Below are 23,153 nucleotides of genomic sequence, written 5' to 3' on the forward strand. Positions count from 1 at the left end.
ACTAAAATCCATTTACACTCCAATTCTCATGCAGAAATTAGAAATGACTGAACTGCATGCCAGAAAATCACAAATTGATGCTGTCCATGTACAATGCTACCATCAACACTCTAAATAATTTATTTATCAGATAAAGCATATATACAAGGTTCTAAATATCTTTGGGCAATTTTTTTTAGTTTTTTTTTTCAAACCTGTTCAGGGGGGTCGGTATAAGGCCTGTCTACCCCCTGAAACCGGTCGACCCCCGATACGATACAAATCGGCTGATACATTACGAATTCTGATCCTTGCATAGGGGTGATGAAGATCTAGAAGGATCTTAACAAACTCCAAATCTCAAGATACAGTAAGTACTGGTTATTTTCAGACAAGGAGCATGCTATAATATTTTTACAACAATATAACTATATTTTCAGTCAGGATAAAATATTTTTCTAATGTTCTAAGCATAAGGTGGTATATGATAAATCTGAAGTATGATGTCTGAAAAGCCAAAAAGCTATTATTCGGGTCTGAAATCTGAAAAGAAGCAGGAATGATTTTCTGCTTTTTAGAGACTTAGATATAAGATCGTTTGAGTTGGAGCAATTCTTCAACTGTCTGAAACTGGAAATTTACTATTTTACCCCCGGAAATAGAATATTTGATAATATTAAAATTAATAAAAATAATAATATTATTATTATTGTTATTCTTATTCTTATTGTTGTTGTAGTTGTTTACATTGTCTTAAAGTACCCCCAAGTTTTCTGACAACTGTCTAAAACCTCCCCTGCCGTTAACTTCCCGTCGCACCCTGTTCAGATGTGATATCACGTGACTGATATTTTTTGGAAATTTCAAGGATACCCTTTTGTGGTCAAAAATGCCCTTTCGATTTGGGCTTGCTGAAGCTTGGACCAAGACCTACGTCCCATCAGAGATCTACGTTGACGCCACCCCACTAGACTCAAACAAATTCTTTCTCAGGTTTTCATTTATTACACACTCTCTGCAACTATAAGAACATGCCTCTCTACAGAAGCTTCAAAAGAGAACTAGTTCTGCAAGCCTTTCGGTGATTACTTAAATTACTTTTTTGTTCTTTTCCTTTTGGATTGGAGAAATCTGAAAATTCGTATGAACCCATTTACAGAGAGGACAGAGGAGGGGAGCTACAACTTCAAGCATTGGAACCCCTGAGAGTTCACAACTTTAATCCTTTTCTGGGGTTGTAGGAATTTTCTTTTGTTTCTGTTCAAAAGCTTTGGAGAAATGGCAGTCCAGTCTTGTTGTAAACTTGTAATCTCCACTCAGATTTGCGATTCTGGGTTAATGAAGATGCTCTGTTTTTAGGCTGAAGCTGGTATGAACGCTCAAGCTTTAAAGAAGTTTGTTGAGGAGAACTCAAAGTGTTCTCGTCATACCATCACCATTGACTGGATCCCGTAATACCCAACAGAAAAAGCACCTTCAGTTTTGAAGCTGTTGCAGAACACACCACTGCTCTGCAGGCCCATGATCACTGCCACCGCATTCAATGAGCTTTACATTTTTGATGAATTTTCAAGGCCAGGGGCATTGAATTCGCATCATCATCGATAAGTTGCGTAGAACAATCCTCTCCCATTTTTAATGAAGATAAGGTGACAAAAAAGCCTAGAAATCAATCAAGAACACAAATTCATTTCTGCAATTCAGGCTCCGATCCAAGCTTCCACTGCAGATTTAAAGTTTGCAATGATGAAAATGACAGAAAACCGTTTCCAACATGAACTCCTACTTGTGGTCCCACTTGATAGGTTACAAGGTGGCCTATATATATTCTTTTGTGTTTTTATTTTCCTCCATCAATTTGTATGCATTGTCACTATCAGGGGCAGATCTTGTGATGCCGCTGAGTTCTGCTTCTTCTCTGCTCCCAAAAAACTTCAACTTTGCCGGCAACGATGCCATATGCATCGGTGCCTCCTCCGTCGTTGTCAACAACGTCGGATCTTATTCCAACACAGCTCTCCGTGACCTCTGGACCAGCAAAGAATGGCGCAAGTCCAGCAACTACTACTCCGCCATCTTCCAAGATCTGATTTCCCAAGGCTATCTCTCAATGGGGTCTAAAGCCTTGTGCATCAAAACTGAGTGAACAAGACGTCTTCACTATCAAGGCTTAGTTTGGAAGGAGTACAAATACAAATATGTACAGTACAAATCCATACAAAATAATACAAGATATAAGGTTTTGCACTCTACATATTTGTATTTGTACTCCTTCCAAATGGAGCCCAAGGAAGTCGGTCTTCCTGACACAATCAGAATCTCTAAGAAGAAATCCCCTCCGTTGGTAGTATCTAGTCAGGCATTTCGCCATCCGTTCAAGGAAAATACCTTCGATTTTGAGTTCTCGGACACTGGTGGGCTTGACCAGCCAGTTCGGCCTCTGGAGTTTGCTTCTGACGTTTGTAGGATGCTTAAACCAGAAGGGTTTATTCGGACAAATGGATCTTCTAAAGATTTTATTTGCATTAAGCCAGTATGGATTCCAGACAAAGCTTTCTCGTTTCTCCTGCGATCTTTCTTCTTTTTCAGATAGAGAGGAGGGAGGGAGGAGAACCTGAGCTACGATCTTTCTTATTTATCTTTGTCACAGAAGTATCCGTCGAAGAAAAATTATTCGGTTTTGGTTCACTATTCTTCACCACCGCACTGCTGGTCGGAAGTTGTAGCGGTAACCATTATAGGTCCGTAGACCGTGATGGATATCTTTTAAGACAAGATTTAACTGAAGGGTAAAACTGACATTTCATCATTTCCGTTAGGATTTAACAACACAATGACAGTTGTCAGGAAACTTGGGGATACTTTAAGACAATATGTAAACAGTAGAGTTAGTCAATTTCCTAAACCTTAGGGGTACTTTAAGAAATTTGCCCTTATTATTGTTATTATTTCACCTCTAAAAATGCATCTGAAATTGTTAGACACAAGACCATGTCAAATGCCTCGAATTCTGAAAAAGTGTTGTCAAACGCCACCTAAGTTTTCTTACATTCTTTTTTTTTTAAGAAAAAGTTTTCTTATAATCGATAAGATTAACAGTTTTTTTATCAAAAAAAAAACAATATTGATCCAATAACCATCAGATTGTGCCAAGTTTTCTTATATTCCACCCTCTGGCTTTGCTTAGGTCCCAATTGCTGCATATTTGCATGCCATTCATTTTCTTCCCCTTCCCTTTATGGGCCTTACCTATTGTAGTTTATAGGAGTGCAGATATGGTGCCTCCATGGGCCTCAACTACCATGAAGGACACCAAGTTGGACCTTAATAGATATCAATAGGCAATTGAAGATTGGAGGAACATGACATTTTAATTCAGATAATTTTTTAAGCAGCTGAATCATCTTGGCTCCTTGACTCGTAAAGAAAATATGGGACCCTCCTGCTCTAAACAAGGTGACATTTATGGGTTAGATGGCAGTGTTGGGTAAGTATCAAGTTGGTTAGTAGATGAATGGTAATCTCGTGCAGGCTTGTGTTTGCCTTGCCACCATGAACCAAAGTGAGTAAATCACATTTTTTCTTGTATTACCCCTTCAGTTCCACTCTTTGAACTCATTTCCTCAACCTATTTTATTTTATCCGGTGCACCCCAAGCTGCACTCTATATTTGTTTTCAGCATGTCAAGTCAAATGTTGACTTGCATGGGCTGAGAAAGCTGCTTGCATCTCTGAAAATTAATCCCCCAAAGATGTGGTGCATATAAAACTGGGTTGGCTATAGTGCATTCACAATTATCAGTCCATATTCCATAAAGGCTTCAAGGAGGAGAAAACTATTCTTATATGAAATTCATTGAGAACCTTCATCAGATCTTCCAACAGTCTCCCAACGCTCTTGAAAAATATACATAGAAAAGCCATCAAACCCTGGAGCATTAACCTTAGCTTTTCAGTTCTTCCATGTTAAAAGGTTTCTCTGGCTCCATCTCCATTGCAAGGTCCCTATCTAGAGATGGCCAATCGAATCTTTTCACGAGAGTTCTTGGAGGGGGTGAGAGCCATATGGGGATTTCAAGTGACCCACAAGCACTCCTACAATCTCCTCTTGTTGAGTTTCTTCATTTAGCACTAGTCTGGAGATAAAATTCTTCTCATTCCTTCCATTTGTTAAATAAATGAAAGAATTTCAGGTTCCTATTCCCACTTTTATCCACTTACATCTTAATTTCAGCCTCCCACTTATTTCCTCCCTCTTTAGGATGAAATCCAATTCTTGTTTTAGTTTCACTCCTAATTTCTCTCCACCTCTGTCATCTTGTTTGCTACCTCTAACTTGTCTAAGTCCTCAATTTAGGGTAAAATCAAGTTTCTGTTACCATTGGTGTATCCAAGCACTTCCTTATTCTACATTTAGCCTTAACTTCCTTTTTTCAATTTCTTCCACACTTCAAAGCTCTTCCATCTTGCAATTTCTTCCACTAAAAAAAGGAAAGTGATCTAGCTTCAAGCAGATCATAATTGTAAAGGTGTAGGGCCAGGCTCAAGCCTGAACATTTTCTGTTAATAAGAGTAAAGTCCGGCCCAAGTCCAGCCATGGACAGGTCTATAAAGGTGTCTAGGTCATTCTAGGCGACAGTGGGGCACTTAGTCAGTCACCTAGGCAATAAGAATTTTATAAAATAAAAAAAAAAGGATAGTTCCCTAGTTTTGTATACCAATTAGCATGCATATTAATTGAAAAATTAGAAATTCTCTTTATTAGGAACAATAAATTTCCTCTAGAAACATTGAAAATAATCATATCTAAAAGACTAGTATTTTAAATGTTATTAACTTCAATGTTTTCAAAAATAATACTAATGTAACAAGTATTTAATAGAGCAACTTCATATCAAATTAGCAACTAAAGAAGGCTATAATTTTATATGATAAAAAATTAAGATAGAGATTAAGATAGAGAGTAAGTTAAAGAGGAAAAGAACAAGGGTGGAGCCACTATCGTATTTAATGTAAGAGAGATAGAATAGAAAAAACAAAAGAAATAAAATTCTTTATCCTTCTTTCTTTTTCTCTTCTCAAAACCCTTGGATCTTTTAAATTTCAATATTAGATCTTCAAACAAAGCATTAATGACATATATAGTATATAATATAATGCATAAACACACATATTAGTAAGAGTGTCCATAGTAATTAACCCACCTTGTGATTTTTGTTACCTAGGCAAGTGCCTTGTTGCTATAAGTCAAGGCATTTAAGCAAGGCACTCAACCAAGGGCGCCTAGGCAATGCCTTGACAACCATGGAGCAGATTGGGTACTTGGAAGTTTGACCGTGTAAGTCTAGCTTGCAGCATAGGCAATTTTTTTAGCTCACAATTGTTAATGAAATTGATTAAATTTCCTCATATTAGCTATTATAAAAAATAAGGAAGAATTTATTTCATCTTTAATGGAAGAGATCAAGGTCTAAAGTATAGATACACCCGGTATGCACAAACAGGCATATCAGGTGTTTTGATACTTGATAACTTTTTTTCATTTTTTTCAAAATTGTTTCAGGTCGGTTTTAGGCATGCCAACCCCCTGAAAGTGCTCAAAATCCAAGACACTCCCTATTTGGAGTATCAGAGAGCTCCTGATACAATATGATATGCCTGATATTGGGCATATCATATCGAAATTTTGAATCTTGGAAGAGATGGGCTAATGCATACATGGTTAACATAGCCAACTCCAAATGGCCAATGATGATGAAGAATACACACACACAGTTGTACTCTTGTTTATGTAGCTTGCATCCTATAAGAACTAGTAATGAATAAACAATGAGAAGTTCAAATGGAAAGGCAACAAAAAAAGTATTGTACCTGTAAAGCCAACCCATAACCACCATTGGCTTCTTGCTCAAAATATAGTAGCTGGAAAAAAAATACATATTGCAGATACAAGTTTTAAAATCAATAATTAAAAAAATAAATAAAGTTAAACAACAATATGTAAGAACCAGAACAATGGATGGCAACATGTGGACCAGGTGCTTTAATGAAAGCCCTTACCCAAAAATATTACCTTGAATTTGCTCTGTGCAGATGAAGTAACTCTAACTACAATCCCTGTCTGTGCTTGTTCTTCATTGATAGTTACACCAAAGAAATGGGCACATTGTTTGTCTACCTGCATTCAAAAGAAATAACGCAAGTTTTCGAAAAAGATCAGCTATATACCAAAAATATAAGATAAGCACCTTTCCGCTGACTGCTGTTCCAATGGGAAGAGGTCTAACTGTGACAGTTCCATTTAGAGCATCTTCAAGGACGTTAGCAGAAATTGTAGTCTTGATGGGGACGCCCAGCTTACTAAACAAATATAGAATCAGTGACTATATAAAAGCTTAAAGAAAAACAAAAGCTTCTAATCTTTAACCATGTGTCACCTAAATAGTGCTGCAAACATCGTATTGACAGTTCCCAGACTGGACAAGTCAATCTCCATATCCATGTTATCGTTTTCTATTGCCTGAGAAATAACAACATTAGAAGCCAAAGCCATAAGAAGCGTCAAAGAATTATAGTGATAAGTGATTAAATTAGAAATGTGGTGTGTACGTCAGAAAAATATCCAAAAGGATATGAAGTTATAATTGATACCAAAAAAAACAACCATACATAAAGCCATTATATTATAAATATCAAGAACACAAAACAGTACACAGTCAATCTGTCAACAGATAAGCACATACACAAACTGCTGTGAGAACTAAAGTGAAATTCAATTTACACCAACTCTTTTTTTTTCCTTTTTTGACAAGAGGTAATAAAAAAGGTCATTACCCAATGTTGCTCCCAGAAGAGGTCATTATGAAAAATGTATTATATGCAAATAAATAAATAAATAACATGAGAAGACACAGGGAATCTGGTACGTGTGACTAAAGTTTTTTCTAGATTGAAGGAATTTGTGGAACAGGGCCAAGTGATAAATTCAAGAGGTTGTATAAGAGGAAGAGGGTTAAACCTAAAGCAGGTCACATTTAAGGGGAAGGTGGATGGTTATACAGACAAAGAAGTTATAGACCTTTCGATGATGGGGGAAGTTGATTCTTCTGAACTCTGAAGTGGTTTCTCAGGATTCAGCCTTATTTCCTGAAAGAAAAGATTCCAATAAGGAGGATGAGGGAACAGAGCCACAAGAGAGTGATGATGATTATCCTTCATCAAATGTGGCAGGCTGAGAAGAAGATTAAGCTGGAAAGAGAGGTACAAAAAGATGTTTGAGTTAGTAAAATCATGGGTCTTTCCTGTCTGGGCAGAGAAGATTTTGCTAGGAAATCTTTTTTGGAATTGGAGAGAGGAGAGGTTGGTATTTCATTGGGGGGGGGAGGAATTTTGTCGGGGGGAGGGGGGAAATTAACTCATTAAGTCCACCCTTGCAAACCTTCCTGTGTACTACATGTCAGTATTTAGGATGCCCAAAGAGATGGTGAGGAAAATTGAAACAATCATGAGGGATTTTCTTTGGGAGTCGGGGGAAAGAAAGAAGGATCATTTGATTAAGTGGGAGAAGGTGGTGAAATTAAAAGCAGAAGGGGGCTTGGGAATTGGTAATGTCAAGTTGAAAAATCTGGTTTTGCTTAGTAAATGGCTTTGGAGGTTCCCCAAAGGGTATAAGAGGTTATGGCACAAAGTTGTTGCAAGCATTCATGGCATGTCAAGCAATGGATGTGATGCTGGTTGTCTCCATAGAGCTACTCTGTTTGTTCCTTGGAAGGCCATCCACGAGATTCTTCCTACTTTCCTCGATCATATCAGGTTGATTTGGCTTAAGGTCAGAAAGTTAGGTTTTGGAAGGATGTGTGGGTTGGGGATATCCCTCTAGGTGAGAGCTTTCCTTCTATTTTTTCTCTTTCCAATCTTAAGGGTAGACCTATATCTGATTTCTTAGGCAAGCACCCTCATCCTTCAAGGCTGAACTAGAACTTAGGTTTTAACAGGAACCTTAGAGAATCTGAAATTACTAGTGTGTCTGAGTTGTAAGGCTTGCTGAATTCAGTGGTCCTGGGAGAAGGTGGCTTGGATTCTAGGGTTTGGGGCCTTAATCCTAATGGTTTGTTATCTTGTAAATCTTTTTTTTTAATTCCCTGTTAGGCACCTCCCCTTCTCCTTCTTTCTCAGTCAAGGATATTTGGTGCTTTCCCATCCCCCCAAAAATCGGTGCTTTCTGTTGGGGAGTGTTTCATGGCTGTATTAATACCTTTGACTTGCTTCAAAGAAAAAGACCAACTTGGTGTTTGTCCCCCAGTTGGTGCTTCTTGTGTAAGTTAAATGGTGAGACTGCCTTTCATCTTTTAACCCCATGTCCTTTTGTTAGCTTTATTTGGAATTGGTTTTCTTCTCTCTTTGAATGCAGATGGTCTTCTCCTGACAATTTGGAAGGATTGTTTAGCACTACTGTTTTTAGCTGTACTAAAAGGAGAGGCAGGATTTTGGGGAGATGTACTAGAACAGTGTTGCTTTGAACAGTTTGGGAAGAAAGAAACTCAAGAATATATGAAGAAAGAGAAAAAAGCAAAGAAGCCTTGGTAGAAATAACTCTAAGAGTGGCACATTGGGCAAATGTCTGAAACTTTTTCAGATTTTGAGGTTGAGGACTTTTCTAGGGCCCGGGGTGTTATTGCTGCCTCATCATCTAGAAGACAGAAATCTGTTGAGAAGTGGTCACCCCCAATATGTGGCTGGAAGAAATTGAATTTTGATGGGAGTTGTGTGGGCAATCCTGGCCCCTCAGGCATAGGGGGGATTGGTGGGTCATTAGGGATGAGAAAGGAAACATCATAGCTTTATACTCGAGACCTGCTGAACAAGGTGGTGTAGCTAGATCAGAGCTATTGGTTGCAGTATATAGGGTTGAGAAGGCTAAAGATTTGGGTATGGCATTTGAGGGTGACTCAAGAACTGTTGTGAACTGGCTGAAGAAGGGGGAGGGGTGACATGGTATTTGAGGAATCCAGGCAATTTAAATGGCTCTCAAAGGACATGACAATCCGAGTTAAATGGGTTAGGAGAACTGCCAACAGTCCGGCAGATGGTCTAGCTAAGCATGGGGTACAAAAAACTAACCTGTATTGGGCTCAATCGTAATTCTTCGGTTGGGTCAGCTTTTCTAAAGCTGTGTTGTTTTATTTTTTCACAACCTCTTTTTGTAACTCTGCCTTCTATTATTAATGAAATAATTTCTGTGTTGCTGATCAAAACAAGGGTGGCCCAACCTCCTTTATTAGTAGAAATCAGTTACACCTGCCTATCAAAAAAAAAAAAAAGAGGAGAGGTTGGTATTTGATAAGGGCTGTTAATTTTGGAGGCGGAATTGGTGGTGGAAGGCTAAGTTTTGTCTTAGTAGGGAGAATAAGGGGTATTGGTAATCCTTCAACTGGGTGGTTTTTCTATGCAGTTCTTGGTTAAGCAGTCAAGAGGGTTGTTGAGATCTGGGTTGTTATGTTTTAAGGTGCTCTCATAAGGGGTGTTTGGCGGGGGTGTCTTTCTTCAGTGGCTTTGGGTGTTTTTGGTTTTTGTTGGGATCTTCTTTTCTTTGTTGGTTTGGTTTTGTTTGGGGTGATTTCTCATCACCTGGTGCTGCATGCTCCTTTCAATCTTAATAAATTTTCTTTTTTATTTACCTTCAAAAAAATAATGAATAAAAAGTATGAATATACCATGGGTGTTTTTGGTTTTTGTTGGGATCTTCTTTTCTTTGTTGTTTTGGTTTTGTTTGGGGTGATTTCTCATCACCTGGTGCTGTATGATACTTTCAATCTTAATAAATTTTCTTTTTTATTTACCTTCAAAAAAATAATGAATAAAAAGTATGAATATACTATGCATGCATGGAAAGTATAACTGCATTGCTCATTTCTAGGCCAAAAAAAGACACAAAGATGGAAGACATGGAGCTTATGCTATACAAAAGAGACCAACCCCACACCAGGTGATGTAGGGCCTGCTGCACTAGTATCAATATGAAGTAGCACCCATTACTTTGATACCAAATTGATGTAGGACTATGTACTCTAAAACCAATTGATGTAGGAATGTTATAATCCAAGAGTGAGCGAGTTTAAAGGAATTTCTTTGGGTGATCCTCAGAGGAATGTGATGGAGATCCTTCAGTCATCTATGGGCTATATTAACAGGCATAGTCTTGTTCCTGCAAGTGAAGAGACTAATTTCAGCTTAAACCTAGATGGTAGTGCCCTAGGCAATCCTGGAGCTGCAGGGATTGGTGGTGTTTTGCGGAGGAAGGATGGAAGCATTTGCTGGGTCTTCAGTAGTCTAATTGGGATTGTTGATTCAACTAAAGCAGAGATCTTGGCAGCTCTCACAGGCCTCAGAATAACAAAAGAAAGGGGTTTGTCTTCTCTAACCATTGTAGGTGATTCTGCTAATACTGTTAAGTGGTTAGGGGAGAAGGAAGAAGGTCCCTGGAGGTTGGCTCATTATTTACAAAGATTTATTGGGTTCCCAGAGAGTTAAAATCCATGGCAGATCAGTTGGCAAAGTTGGGTACCCACAGGGAAGCTTTATTTAGTGATAGAAATCTGCCTTGTAATCTCCAATTGTTGGTTTTTCTGTTGTACATCATCTCATGTACCTTTGACGTTCTTTAATATAATCAGTTAATTTCTCTCAAAAACTAGCTGAGAACTGCATCTTCTCTGATAGGCCCCAACTATCCATTCGGGCCCACAACATGAGACCCAGGTCAAGACAAACATCAGCCAGGCCCAACACAAGAGAAACACCGGATCACCCATGTGCAACCTCCACTGAGGTTAGTTTACGTGAGGAGGCCACATCCCTCCAGTTAGTTAGCAGTCACAGTCTAGTCCATGTGCAGGAGAGACTGAAGAGAGAGTATAAATAATTGTAACCCCCCATCTATTCGAGGCATGAAATGAAATAATCCTTTAGTCTTCTACCGTCTCTCCCTTCTTCCTCTCTTCCTCTCTCTCGTCCATTTCAGGAGGGTGAGCTCCCTCGAACCAGCTCAGATTCTCAGAATTCAAAGTGGTCCTATCATTCTCCTAGGCCGTGGAAATATAAAAAATTCAAAATAAGTACATAGTCATGGAATTTTTCAATGAGGTGGCCAGTGTTTTAAAAGCGCAAGGCGCAAAAAAGGCGCAAGGGCCATTTTGCACCTGAGGCGCAAGGTGCAAGGCGAGGTGCGCACCCTTTTGTGGCAAGGCGCACAATTTAAAAAAAAAAAAAAAGATAAAAATTCAAAAAAAACAAAAAATTATAAAACATAATATTAATAAAAATATAAACTTAAGTTTTAAAATAAATGTTTTAAAAACCTATTATCTAAAATTAAAATACATAAATATAATATGTAAAGCATATTCAAATGAGAATTTAAAAATGAAATCAAGCATATAAAACCCACAATCTCTTTTTTTCTCAATTGCAACAAGTAGCTAATGTGACATATTATATTCCTAATTCTACGAGCCGCCTTTGTGCCACGCCCCTCGAGGGGCGTGGCACGAGGGTCCGGGCTAAGGCTCAAGGCGCACCAGGCGTGTGCCTTTTGAATGGGCTGCGCCTAGGACCTGGGTGAGGCGCCTACCCTAAAATGCACCTCACTTGAGCGCCTAGGCGCGCCTTTTAAATCACTGGAGGTGGCAATTTAATTCAAAGGCATTTTGAGCAGGTTTTTCACAAAAACTAAATAAATAAGTAAATCTCTTTGTAAGATAAAGCACCAAAGTTCTAGAAATTAGTTTTTAGGTTGAATTTTAGAACCAAATTTTGTAAGATGGAAGATAATGAAGGCCTATGACAGTGAACTGATATGAGGGCATTTAGGGATGATTTGGCACAAAAAGATAGAAGCTCATCTAATATAAACTTGAGAAGAAGCACATATGGATCAATTTTAGTTGTTATTTTTATAGGAAACGATAACTTTAATTAAATTTGGATAATCTTTGATGGATACATAGGTTCAATCACTTATACTAGGAATTCCAACCCCCCCCCAAAAGGTTTATTATTACAATTCAACCCAGAATAATTCTCCCGTGTTCGTCCCTTATTTGGCTGAGAGTCAGCAAAACCATCTGCTGACCTTCTAACCCATCTAATCAACACTCCAATCTCTCTTGAAAGGCTTGTAATTTCCCTCAAACTCTGCTTGTGAGTTTGATTGCAGCCACCCTATCACCGATTTCAAGCCCCCTACCACTTCAATTTGTTGAACATCCAACTGTTTTACCAATCTCGGCCCTTGACAGAGAGCTAATACTTCAGCCCTTAGGGAGAACCCAGAGCTGAATAATCTTTTCTGGTGAAAATTATGGAGATGTTGAATATTTTTTTCTAGTGAAAATTTCTTATGTTGTTGACAATTGTAATAGCTACTTACAAAATTAGAGGGAATATAAAGGGAGAACCCAGGATCACTCAATGGAGACCTAAGTCACAAAAGGGTTTATAGGAATCACTTGCCATAAGCACAATATTCAAAATTCAAAAAGTTTTGGCTAATTAAATGACATTCACTTTTAGATGGAGTGCAGAAAGCAAAAGAGTTAAATAACAATAAGTTGATCATAGAAGTGGTGGGGTGGTTGCAGAATAGAAAGAAAACTCTATGGATCTACAGAAATGAAATGAAAAAGTTGAAATGTTTATCGAGGGGTATGCAAGTGCAAGTTCAGTGGATTCAAAGATCAGCCAACAGGCATGGCTGTACTTCAGCAAAACAAGGGGGCACTTAGGGAGCCTTTATTTGGGGCAGTGTTGTAATTTGCTACCATTATAAAAAAGGGGGAGATAGCTTTTACGCTCTCAACACTTTGTATATTTAATTTTAATGAATGAATGAATCTTGTTGCCTATCAAATATATTATATATCATCATCATCATCATCCATGCCTTATCCCAGCTAATATGGAGTCAGCTACATGAATCACTTCTTCTAACTAGTGCAGTTGGTGTTCTTCTATGCATGTGCCCAAACCATCTTAGTATACTCTTTTATCACCTATTGGATCTACTCCTAGGTTCTTACAGATAACTTCATTCCTAATACTATCCTTTCTAGTTTTTCCACTCATCCATCTTGGCATTCGCATTTCTGCCACATTCATTTTCTGGACACGTTTCTTGGCTGCCCAGCACTCTGCTCCATACAACATAGCTGGCCTCACAACTGTTTTATAGAATTTTCATTTTAATCTAAGTGGTATTTGCCTATCACATAAAAGTCCAGATGCACCCCCTCCATTTTGCCAATTCTGCTCTCATTCTTTGGATGACATCCTCCTCAATCTCTCCCTTCTTATGAATTATTAAACCAAGGTATCAGAAATGGTCACATTGAGTTATCTCTTGGTTTCCATCCTAAGTGCATCTTGATTTACACTATTATTACTATATTTACATGTCATATACTATGTTTTAGTCCTACTTATTTTAAAACTTCTCGCTTCTAGGGCATTTGTCCATAAGATTAACTTTGCATTTAATGCTTCATTAGTTTCATCATTAAAACAATCTCATCAACAAACAACATGCACCATGGAACTTCCTCCTGAATATGTTTAGTGAATTCATCTAGGATCAATGCAAATATATAAGGGCTAAGTGTTGACCCGGGTGAAGACCCATAGTAACTGTAAAATCTGAAGTCTCTCCCGCTGGTGTTGTAACATTGGTTGTTGCCCCCTCATACATATTCTTAATTAGGTCTATATACCTATTTTGAACCCCTTTCTTTTCCAAAACCCATCATATTATCTCTCTAAGAAATCTATCATATGCCTTTTCTAGATCAATGAACATCACATAAAGACCTTTTCTTCTTCTCTCTGAACTTCTCTATCAATCATATCAAAAGAAATATAGCTTTCATGGTTGATCTCCCTGGCATAAAGCCAAATTGGTTCTCTAATACACTTGTTTCAAGTCATAATCTTTGTTCAATTATTTTTTTTTTTTTTGATGAATGAAGATAATTTTATTAATCCAGAAATTAAGGCAATACATGAAACCCATGAAGAGGCACGAGCTGTTACCTCTTCTAACAGGTATTACATCAAGTTAAAAACAGGAATAAACAGAATAAAATTACAGAGCAGCCCAAAATAAATGTTCCCTTGAAGCCCCTTGCTTAGCTAACCCATCCACTAAAGTATTTGCTGATCTTCCCACCCAAAGAGAGGTAACAGTCATGTTTCTTGTGAGTCAATTGACTTTCCTCAATAAGTCTCTGTGTCGCCACATAGCTGAAGCTGTATCTTTGTTCAATTATTCTCTCCCAAAGTTTCATAGTGCGGTTCATAAGTTTAATCCCCCAATGGTTATTACAACTTTTATATTTCCTTTATTCTTAAATATAGGCACCATGTTGCCATTTCTCCAATCAGTAGGTATCCTCTTTTCTTTCACTATCTTATTAAATAGCTTGGTTAGCCAATAGCAAGCCTACCTCTCATATCTTTCCATACTTCTATTGGAATCACATCAAGTCCTAACACCTTTCCCTTTTTCATCTTCTTTAGTGCCCCTTTTACTTTAATAGGTCTAACTCTATGAAGGTACATATTACTTTCAACACTACTAGTATTGCTACATTCTTCTTCCATCAGCATCCTCTCCCTACTGTTCATTTAATAATTTTCAAAATAGTTTTTCCATCTTTGTTTGATTTCCTCATCTTTTACCAAGATTCTTCGATCTTCATCTTTAATGCACCTAACATGGTTTATATCTTTGTATTCAGGTCCTACAAGTGTGGAGACTCTATAAGGGCCGAATTACTTGCTGTTGTGCAAGGAATCAGCTAGCAAACCAGCTAGGAATAGAGCATCTAATTATTGAAGGGGACTCCCAGGTGATAGTGGGTTGATTGCAAGATCCGGACTCTGTGATCTGGGGATTTAGAGATCTTCTCAAAAATGTTAAATGGCTAACAAGGAATATGACAATTAGAGTTCAGTGGCTAGGCAGATCAACAAATTCAAGGGCTGATTCACTTGCAAAACAGGGGGTTTCTCGGGCTACTTTATTTTGGGCTTCTGTGTAATTTCTTTTGAACTTATAATTCTGTTACTAGTTTTAAAGGAAAGGTCACTGTTGACATGTAAATTTTTTGGCCCAAGAAGTGAAGTGAATAGGGTCCACACCTACCACGTAGAGGATTGAATATTGAGACAAAGCCCACCATTCAGGGCAATTAGAAAGATTTTCTTAAACTCTCAAATCAATTAGAGAGATTTTCTCTAATCAACTATAGTGGGGCCCAATTGATTAGCAATAATGCCTAATTAGCAATTTGGTTGAAAGGAAGATATGGTAGGCTGACTCAAGGAGGATTAGCTTAACCCAATTAATAGATTTCCTTTTATATGTGGGGTCCGGTCGCTTGCCAAGTGGCACCTTTACAAACCCTCCCAATCAATCTTATACAAAGATCACTATGGTCCCCTTAATTAGAGATCTCAAGCCAACAAACCTGCCAAAATAATACAAATCTTTAGGATGTCGTTCAAATCAATCTTGTGGGGTCTCCATTTAAATGGTAATCATTACCTATAATAGCATCAAAATTATTGTCAAATGAAGAAGGAAACCATAGTTGCCGAATATGGTTCCTTTCATTTTCAAATCTTTGGGGCGGGTTTTTCAAATGTACCTACCCATCCACTATAAAATGGAGAGGAGAGCAAGCAGATTCGGGGGGCTCTCTGAAAGGTGACGAGGAAAAGCTTCTCTGATAGAAAAGAAAAGAAAAGAAAAAAAAAAAAAGGAGAAAGAGTTTCAAAACCTGCATGTTGCTGCTTTCAAGCATTTTGATAGAAATGAAGTTTTAAGATCAATGGTGCTAGTCGCATGCATGTTGGGAAGTGTGCCTAACTGAAGAGGTTTTTCTCCCCTCAGCTCCCCCTTCAACTACCCAATTCCTCTCCAATTGCTTCCGTTGCTTTTGACAAAGAAGAAGAAGAAACGGGCCACATCAAGATCAAGGGGAGAAAAATCAGAATTTCAACTCCTCAACCATTGAAGCTTCGAAACCGTTACAGCTCCGTACAACGTTGGCAAAAGGATTCCGGCCTTTGAGTTGTTGTAACCAAAAGTTCCATCAAATCACTACAACCAAAAAAAAAGAAAGAAAATTCTCCTATCTTGTGCACGTACAATTGATCGTTGCAAGTTCTTTCTACAACTATGAGTTGTCAAGATTTTCGGATTGTGTCCATGACAAGCTACAAGTACAAGTTCGGGTTGTGTCCAAGACAAGAGAATCAGAGGGTTTTCTTTGCAAAAAGCAAAAAGAAAGAGTTTGTATCCCACTTACATTTCTGCAAAAATAAAAAATAAATAAATTTCTTTGAATTTGTCCGCATTTTTTTGTGCCCCAAATTTAGCACGAAATTTGGGTCGACAAATTTCTGGCACGCCTAGTGGGACCTCTCTTTCCTCTCATCTCTCAAGTCAGCACATCAGGTTTGTTTTCGCAGAACTACTGCCATCAAGATCTGATCTGATTGCAGAACGTTTAGCTAGTTGTTCCCAATTTCTCCTTATGTCATCGAATAGGTGGAAAACAGATCCAAGGATTTTACCCAACTTATGGCCCTACATAAGATATTTCTAACACACATGTTTGATCCCTCTCCTTGTCATTAAAGATTCATTCACTTTCTTTTTGACTTCCTTTCTTACGATTTTATATCTTTCCCAGTTTTCTACATTTCTAGCTTTTTCTCATTCTTTGTATCATACTCATTTTAATTTAATTATATTTTGAACCTCTTCATTCCACCACCAAGTTTCTTTAGTACTTTGCCACTTCCTCTTGCTCTTTGAAGGTGATATATAGTTGCATTCAGCTCATGTTTCTCACATAATTAATGAAATTTTTTCTGTGTTGCTGATCAAAAAAAATATCATTGAGATAAATCCATTGTGTACTTTCATTTAATGATCACATTTCACTGGACATGTTTAGCTTAACAGATTGGTAATCTCATTGAGATAAAACTGATCACAATTCACTAGACATGTGAACAGAATGGTCTTGAGATTTCACAAGCATGTCATGCTTCCCATATTTTTTCTTTCCTTTTATTAATAAAAATGAAGGGGGGGGGGGAAGGCAAAGTAACAAATTTGAAGTCCCTTTCTTATGGTGGATATTAACAAAGATTTCAAGGCCTTATAACAGTCTTTTGTTTAACCTGTAACATATTAGAAGGCAATGAAGCATGATTTTTACTTAATTAAAAATGTATGAGTTGGTTTTATGAGATTATTAGTTAGAGAAATGATTTCTTAGAAATAGGGCCATGCCAAACATCATTCTGATTCTTAGAAACGAGAATCAGGGTTTTGTACCAAACGTGTAAAAAGATTCTTAGAATCAAGAAACTCTAGAATCCGTTCTTTTCTGGATAAATTCTAAGGATGAGAAATTCTAGAATTGATGCAAACAGGGCCTTAGAGATCTGCCCCATTTCCCAATAATTGAAGTTTATCCGGAAGGAAGAAACCCAAACAGGCTAGCCACTTACATTGTCAAAAGAGTCAGCAACTGTGGCATTTTTGTTATGCCAATCCTATACAAGTCAGGAAATAAGTTTTTCAAGGATGAATCATCACAACATAGGTCTCCCAAAACCTGATTTTGGAGACATCACCCACATTATACCTTACCCCTTTGGTAAAATGGGGGAAAGCCTTGCAGATTCATCTCCAGAGATTCCAGCCATAAGAAAAGCTGGGGACATTTGAATCCCAACCATTACCTTTTTTTTTTGATAATTATCCCAACCATTACTTTGAAGGCCATACTTATCCACAATGAGCTTTCTCCAAAGGCAATATTCTCCAGATACACTAAAAAATTGTTAACTCCAAACACTCAAATTTTCTGCATCTATTTCTACTTCATACTTGTATGTTCTTTCTTTTTTGGGGAATTTTTATACTCCAAAATCTAAATAAAAATTGCAAATAGACCATGTGAATGTTCTAATTGAAGAAGAATTATGTGAAAACTACTTATCTTAGGGGCTGTTTGGTATAGAAGTACTTATAATATTCATTAGTTTATTTTTTTAATGCAGTTGCATTATCGAATTACTATTATTTGCAATAAGGGGCCATAACTTGGTGTAATGGTAAAATCTCGGGAAGGTGATAAGACATCACCCAAGAGGAAGAAAAATAAAACTACAACTAACACCCAACTACATCACAACAGCCCAAAGCATAACCTCACCACCCCCGCCCACCTTTCCGCATCCCGAACTACCAATACTCCCTCTTGACTCTGCCACTTCACTCACTTGATCAATTTGAGAAAGTCATTGATAATCTCAACCCTGGAAAGCTGGCCATATCTGGCACAATCTTCTTACCGTCAACAAACTTCTAACCTTAGCTAGTGCCCCTCTTCTATTATACAATCTCTTAAATTTATTGCGAGGACCCACCCTGACAATGCCTTCTTTTAGGTGGTAGAAAACCTTGGTTACGTGGATGATATGTGACTTATTTGTAGCTTTTAACTTCTTCAAAGTCACAACAACATCATTAGCTTCAACAGTCTTAAACTCAACCTTCCTACGTCCAATGTCTTTGTCTAATCTTCCAACTACCACTTCAGAAAATAAGACATTGTTTTCTTCACCATCAACTTCCTCAGAAGAAACCCCCAACTCTGTTTCCTATATTACAGAAGCAGACTTTACGTCCTTACCTCGTTTGAGGACACCACGACACCACATTATCATCATGACTACGTGGATCATTTGCCACCTCCTTTGCAACATCCACCACAGCATTGGTCAGGTCCGCCCCAACCCATCTTCCACCCCACTTGTACAACCACTTGTGAATCCTGTACCAGCACCCCCACTGTCAAAACATACCTCCACCCTAGGACTCCCCTATCACTCTTTTTCTCTTTCCACCACTTCAGGAGGTTCATCCACGTCTCTCCTCAAGACTGTCACTACCTTCTCAGCAACCATGCTTCCATCAGTCTCAGCGTCCCCAACAACAGCACCCCCACTTGTACAACCACTTGTCAATCCTGTACCAGCACCCTCACTGTCATAACACACCTCCACCCTAAGGACTCCCCTATCGCTCTTTTCTCTTTCCACCACTTCAGGAGGTTCATCCACGTCTCTCCTCAAGACTGTCACTACCTTCTCAGCAACCATGCTTCCATCAGTCTCAGCGTCCCCAACAACAGCACCCCCACTTGTACAACCACTTGTCAATCCTGTACCAGCACCCTCACTGTCATAACACACCTCCACCCTAAGGACTCCCCTATCGCTCTTTTCTCTTTCCACCGCTTCAGGAGGTTCATCCATGTCTCTCCTCAAGACTGTCACTACCTTCTCAGCAACCATGCCTCCATCAGTCTCAGCGTCCCCAACAACAGCACCCAATAATTCTGCAACAACATCTAACCTTCTCAGCATAGAGAGAGTCAGACCTCCTCCTTTCTTAGAAACATTCAAGCTTAGCTCTTCAAATATTCTGTTAAGGTAGGAGTTCCCAAAGCTTTTCTTACTGCTTCAACACTAGCCCTCTTTGGTCATCCCTTTCTCCTTTCTAAGCTCTCAATTGACATCAAGTCACTCTTCAATGCTGCCGTTAGTGACCTTAATTGCATGAGTCAGACCATTTCATTTCTTAGCCTCAGATTAATGTCACCTATTGGTTCTACCCTATGTTCTCATGAATAATAATTTCTATTCTATCCCCTTGGCTTTTCCACTTAATCATGACATCAGCCATGAACATGCATTGAATTTCTTATCTCTTGATTGTTCAACATGCTGCACAGGAAGGCATGACTTGTTTTCTGGATCTTCCAAAATTTTAGCTTTTCTGGTAAGTTTACTACCAATTGAAATAAATTAACACTACAATTACTGACAACAAAACGGAAATCATGGAAATGTCAGGGGAAGGAGAAAAGTTCCACCTCAAACCCATCAGTATCATATTGCCTTCTTTTCTCTGGATCAGATAATATACCGTAAGAATATGCCACCTCTTTGAAGAGTTCTGAGGCTTCAGGGTTGCTTGCATTTTTGTCAGGATGGTACCTGTTCATAATTTCAAAATAAATAGATAACACGTATTTAAAATGGGTTGAAAATAAAAAATATATTTAAGAAAATAAAAACTTTCTTCATAGTTCAGCCTAATAATTAAGTAAACAAGAGTGCGATGTACAGGAAGAATGAAACAAGAACAAGCAGCACACGAACAATGGAATGAAGAGTGTCAAACAGTCAATGCACTGTCACCATGGAGAATGTGATTCTTAAGTAACAGATGCAAAACAACAAAAGCAAGAACAGAGCACACGCAAGAATTATCTGACTCATCGAAATATTCTGTGCCATTCTATGAATTTTCATATAATTTTATGTTCCCCTTATGGGACAGAGTAGTAGATCTCATGTGAACGTCATAACGTGGCTAGTTTCATAAGTAGCATCACACTGACAACCCCGTCAAATCGACAAAACCCGTTCCAGCCAACCACTGGAAATTGCACATCGTTCTACTTCGAACACAATTTTACCATTTTCGAGGTCCACGGGGAATGAACTGCTCCTATTTGCACATAGGCAGTGTTCTAAGACACTACCAATTGTTCAAATCAGTTGCATAAAGTAACATCCATAATACATTGATTGTAACAGCATCCAAAGTTTTGTATTTTCTCCCTAAGAAAACTGCCACAGCTGGGATTAAGCTCATGGCTCGACTTGAATGCACACCCGTTTAGCATCCACATAAGTCCTGAGTTCAACTTTATGCCCATATATTATAGCTCGGGCACAAAATCTGATATTTACCCAAAAAAAAAAAATCAGAAGGGCAAAGAAGGGCAAAGAGAACTCACTTGAGAGCAAGCTTTCTATACGCAGTCTTAATCTCCTGATCCGACGCATCCCTTGATACATTCAAGACCTCGTAAGGGTCCCGACGAACAGCTGGCGCCGAAGGACCTTGAATCTTCGAACTCATCCCCGAATCTACAACCAAATCATTCCAAAATTAAAACATAAGCCATCAAAACCAGACCAAAATAACGGCAACAATCCAAAGAAACCATAACAATTAGGACCTAAAACAGCTCCTCTTCTGGAAAAATTAAAGAAAACTAAACACGAAAAAAAAAAAGAGACAGCGAGTTCCAATCCTCTGATCACACGTTCGAGTGGCTCTAACCTCTAAAACAATAAAAACTAGGGTTCTAGTTCGTAGTGTGATTTACCTAAGAACTAGACGGTGGTGGTGGAGAAAGAAACGATGGACGGAGAAGACAGAAAAGACCTCCTCCGTAACCAAACCTTGTATGTTTTCCCGGCTTTTCACCTGCAAGAAATGAATCTTTTTTCGTACCAAAAACATTAGAAAATAAATTAAAAAAAATAACTTTTTTTTCTGAAATTACAACGTCTGCCAATTTGTTCATACTTCATAGACGAGCTGGCATCCTTCTTGCCGTATTGCGTATATTTCCTGTTTCCATGTCAAGTCGCAAAAGCGTGAAATTATTTCCAAGGGGAACTTTTGGAAATTCTGTTCTGGCCTTCTGGAAATTAAAATTTCATTGCAAAAAATAACTTTTCCCTTTCTGTGAGAAGAGAATTGAGATTATAAAAAATACTTTTGACAGTTGTGTTTACTGTTTAGTAATGGGTGAAGGGGTAAAGGGGAAAGGGGAAAAATATTATATTTTCTGTGGCATCAAAAGACACAAAAGTTCAATAACCCACAGACCCCCTTGCGTTGCGGCCTGCGGGTTGATCTGTGTCGAGCGGCTCACCAGTGTTTCCGACCGGTGATGGCCTGACCCAAGTTTGTTTGGCCGAAGATGTTTATATAGTCATAGAGAGAACCAAATGACCCTGATAATTCTGGGCTGGTTGGAAGAGATACTTGGGCTCGAATTCCGCCTTCACCCGGGCAGGGGGGTTTGACTAATGGGTTTTGAGGATGGGCCCTGTTGTGTAGTCCATGAAATCAAACTAACAAATAGATGTATATTGGTCACAAAAACTTGTTAGATTATGGATGATGATGTTAGATTAAAAGTTTTGTTTATTTATTCCTATATGAAAAAAATGTCTAAACTTAAGATTCCTAAGTTATTAAGCAAATGACTTATTAAACATTGGCCACATCATCCCCTACGTGACAGAAATAGTTTTGGTTATGTAATGTTTCTACTTGACGTATCTAGTATATGGGAGTATCGGATTTGTTCTTTAGAGCGTGCCTCACACCAACTTCTGTACATAATGTTATCATTCAATCTCAATGCATAACTACTATACATTGCAAGGATGATGTGAGGTGTGCTCTGTGAGGAACAGATTCGAACTCGTTTTTGCTAGTCAAATAATTTAGGAGGTGTTTTACGACATGATTTGTTTTGCTTTTGAAAATAAAAAATTGTCCTACTAGCAAAAATAATATAATTTTATTGGTGTATTATTTTTTTGTTCTTCAAATCAAAACTAACCACATAGTCGAGCATTCTCTTATTGACCCTTCCTAAATACCAAAAGATCCTAGGGGATGCTTGGTATCCTTATGTTACTAGTAAATGTGTACGTACATTTGCATGTGACAATATCTCTCAGACAATACTATTTATAATTCATGGGCAGTTTCTAAATGGCTATAACTTATAAATGAGTAGTTTCTGAACAATTATGAGTGGGTAGTTTCTGAAATGAGAGTAAATGACATATATCCCCTCTTTATGCCCGTTATATGCTTAGACAAAAAGGATAGAAAACGTCCAATAAAAAATCCAGAAAAAAAATGAATTCGCTCTTTTATAGGTAATATAGGTATAAATAAAGATATCTCGATTGCATTTGTATTTGATTTATGCATTAGAAATTGGAAGAAAACGGGCTGGGCATAAATTACAATGCAACGATTATTTATTGTTTTATTATAATACCATTTGACACCACTAAGCACCTTTAAGTGCGGCGTATGCAAAAATAGCTTTATCTCAAAATGATGTTTCCACTTAAAATGAATTTTATATAACCAAGATAAGATAAAATATAAAATGTTTGTACTTAATAACCGATCGAAACATGAT

At 38.0% G+C, this 23,153-nt stretch overlaps 1 protein-coding gene across 8 annotated transcripts in view; it reads right to left on the minus strand.

Annotated features, from left to right (window-relative positions):
• The window catches only part of LOC104602910 (chaperone protein dnaJ 15), a 30,020-nt gene extending 8,376 nt beyond the window's left edge, over positions 1–21,644 (minus strand). For 3 of the 8 annotated variants that reach the window (XM_010266774.3, XM_010266771.3, XM_088902734.1), the window contains exons 1-8: positions 21,506–21,644; positions 21,303–21,418; positions 20,928–21,060; positions 19,995–20,118; positions 6,417–6,499; positions 6,228–6,339; positions 6,053–6,157; positions 5,851–5,901 (exon numbers count right to left, since the gene is read on the minus strand). In XM_010266774.3, coding sequence (XP_010265076.1) covers positions 5,851–5,901; positions 6,053–6,157; positions 6,228–6,339; positions 6,417–6,499; positions 19,995–20,118; positions 20,928–21,052 — 600 coding nt within the window. In that variant the 5' untranslated portion in view covers positions 21,053–21,060; positions 21,303–21,418; positions 21,506–21,644. Of the gene's footprint in view, positions 1–5,850; positions 5,902–6,052; positions 6,158–6,227; positions 6,340–6,416; positions 6,500–19,994; positions 20,119–20,927; positions 21,061–21,152; positions 21,280–21,302; positions 21,419–21,505 lie in introns of those variants that run through there. The other 5 variants (XR_016085271.1, XM_010266773.3, XM_010266772.3 and 2 more) reach the window with 4 other exon arrangements.
• Between the last annotated feature and the right edge of the window lie 1,509 nt (positions 21,645–23,153).

The sequence above is a fragment of the Nelumbo nucifera genome, chromosome 4, assembly GCF_055504915.1.
Source record: "Nelumbo nucifera cultivar China Antique chromosome 4, China Antique-T2T, whole genome shotgun sequence".
NCBI lineage: Eukaryota > Viridiplantae > Streptophyta > Magnoliopsida > Proteales > Nelumbonaceae > Nelumbo > Nelumbo nucifera.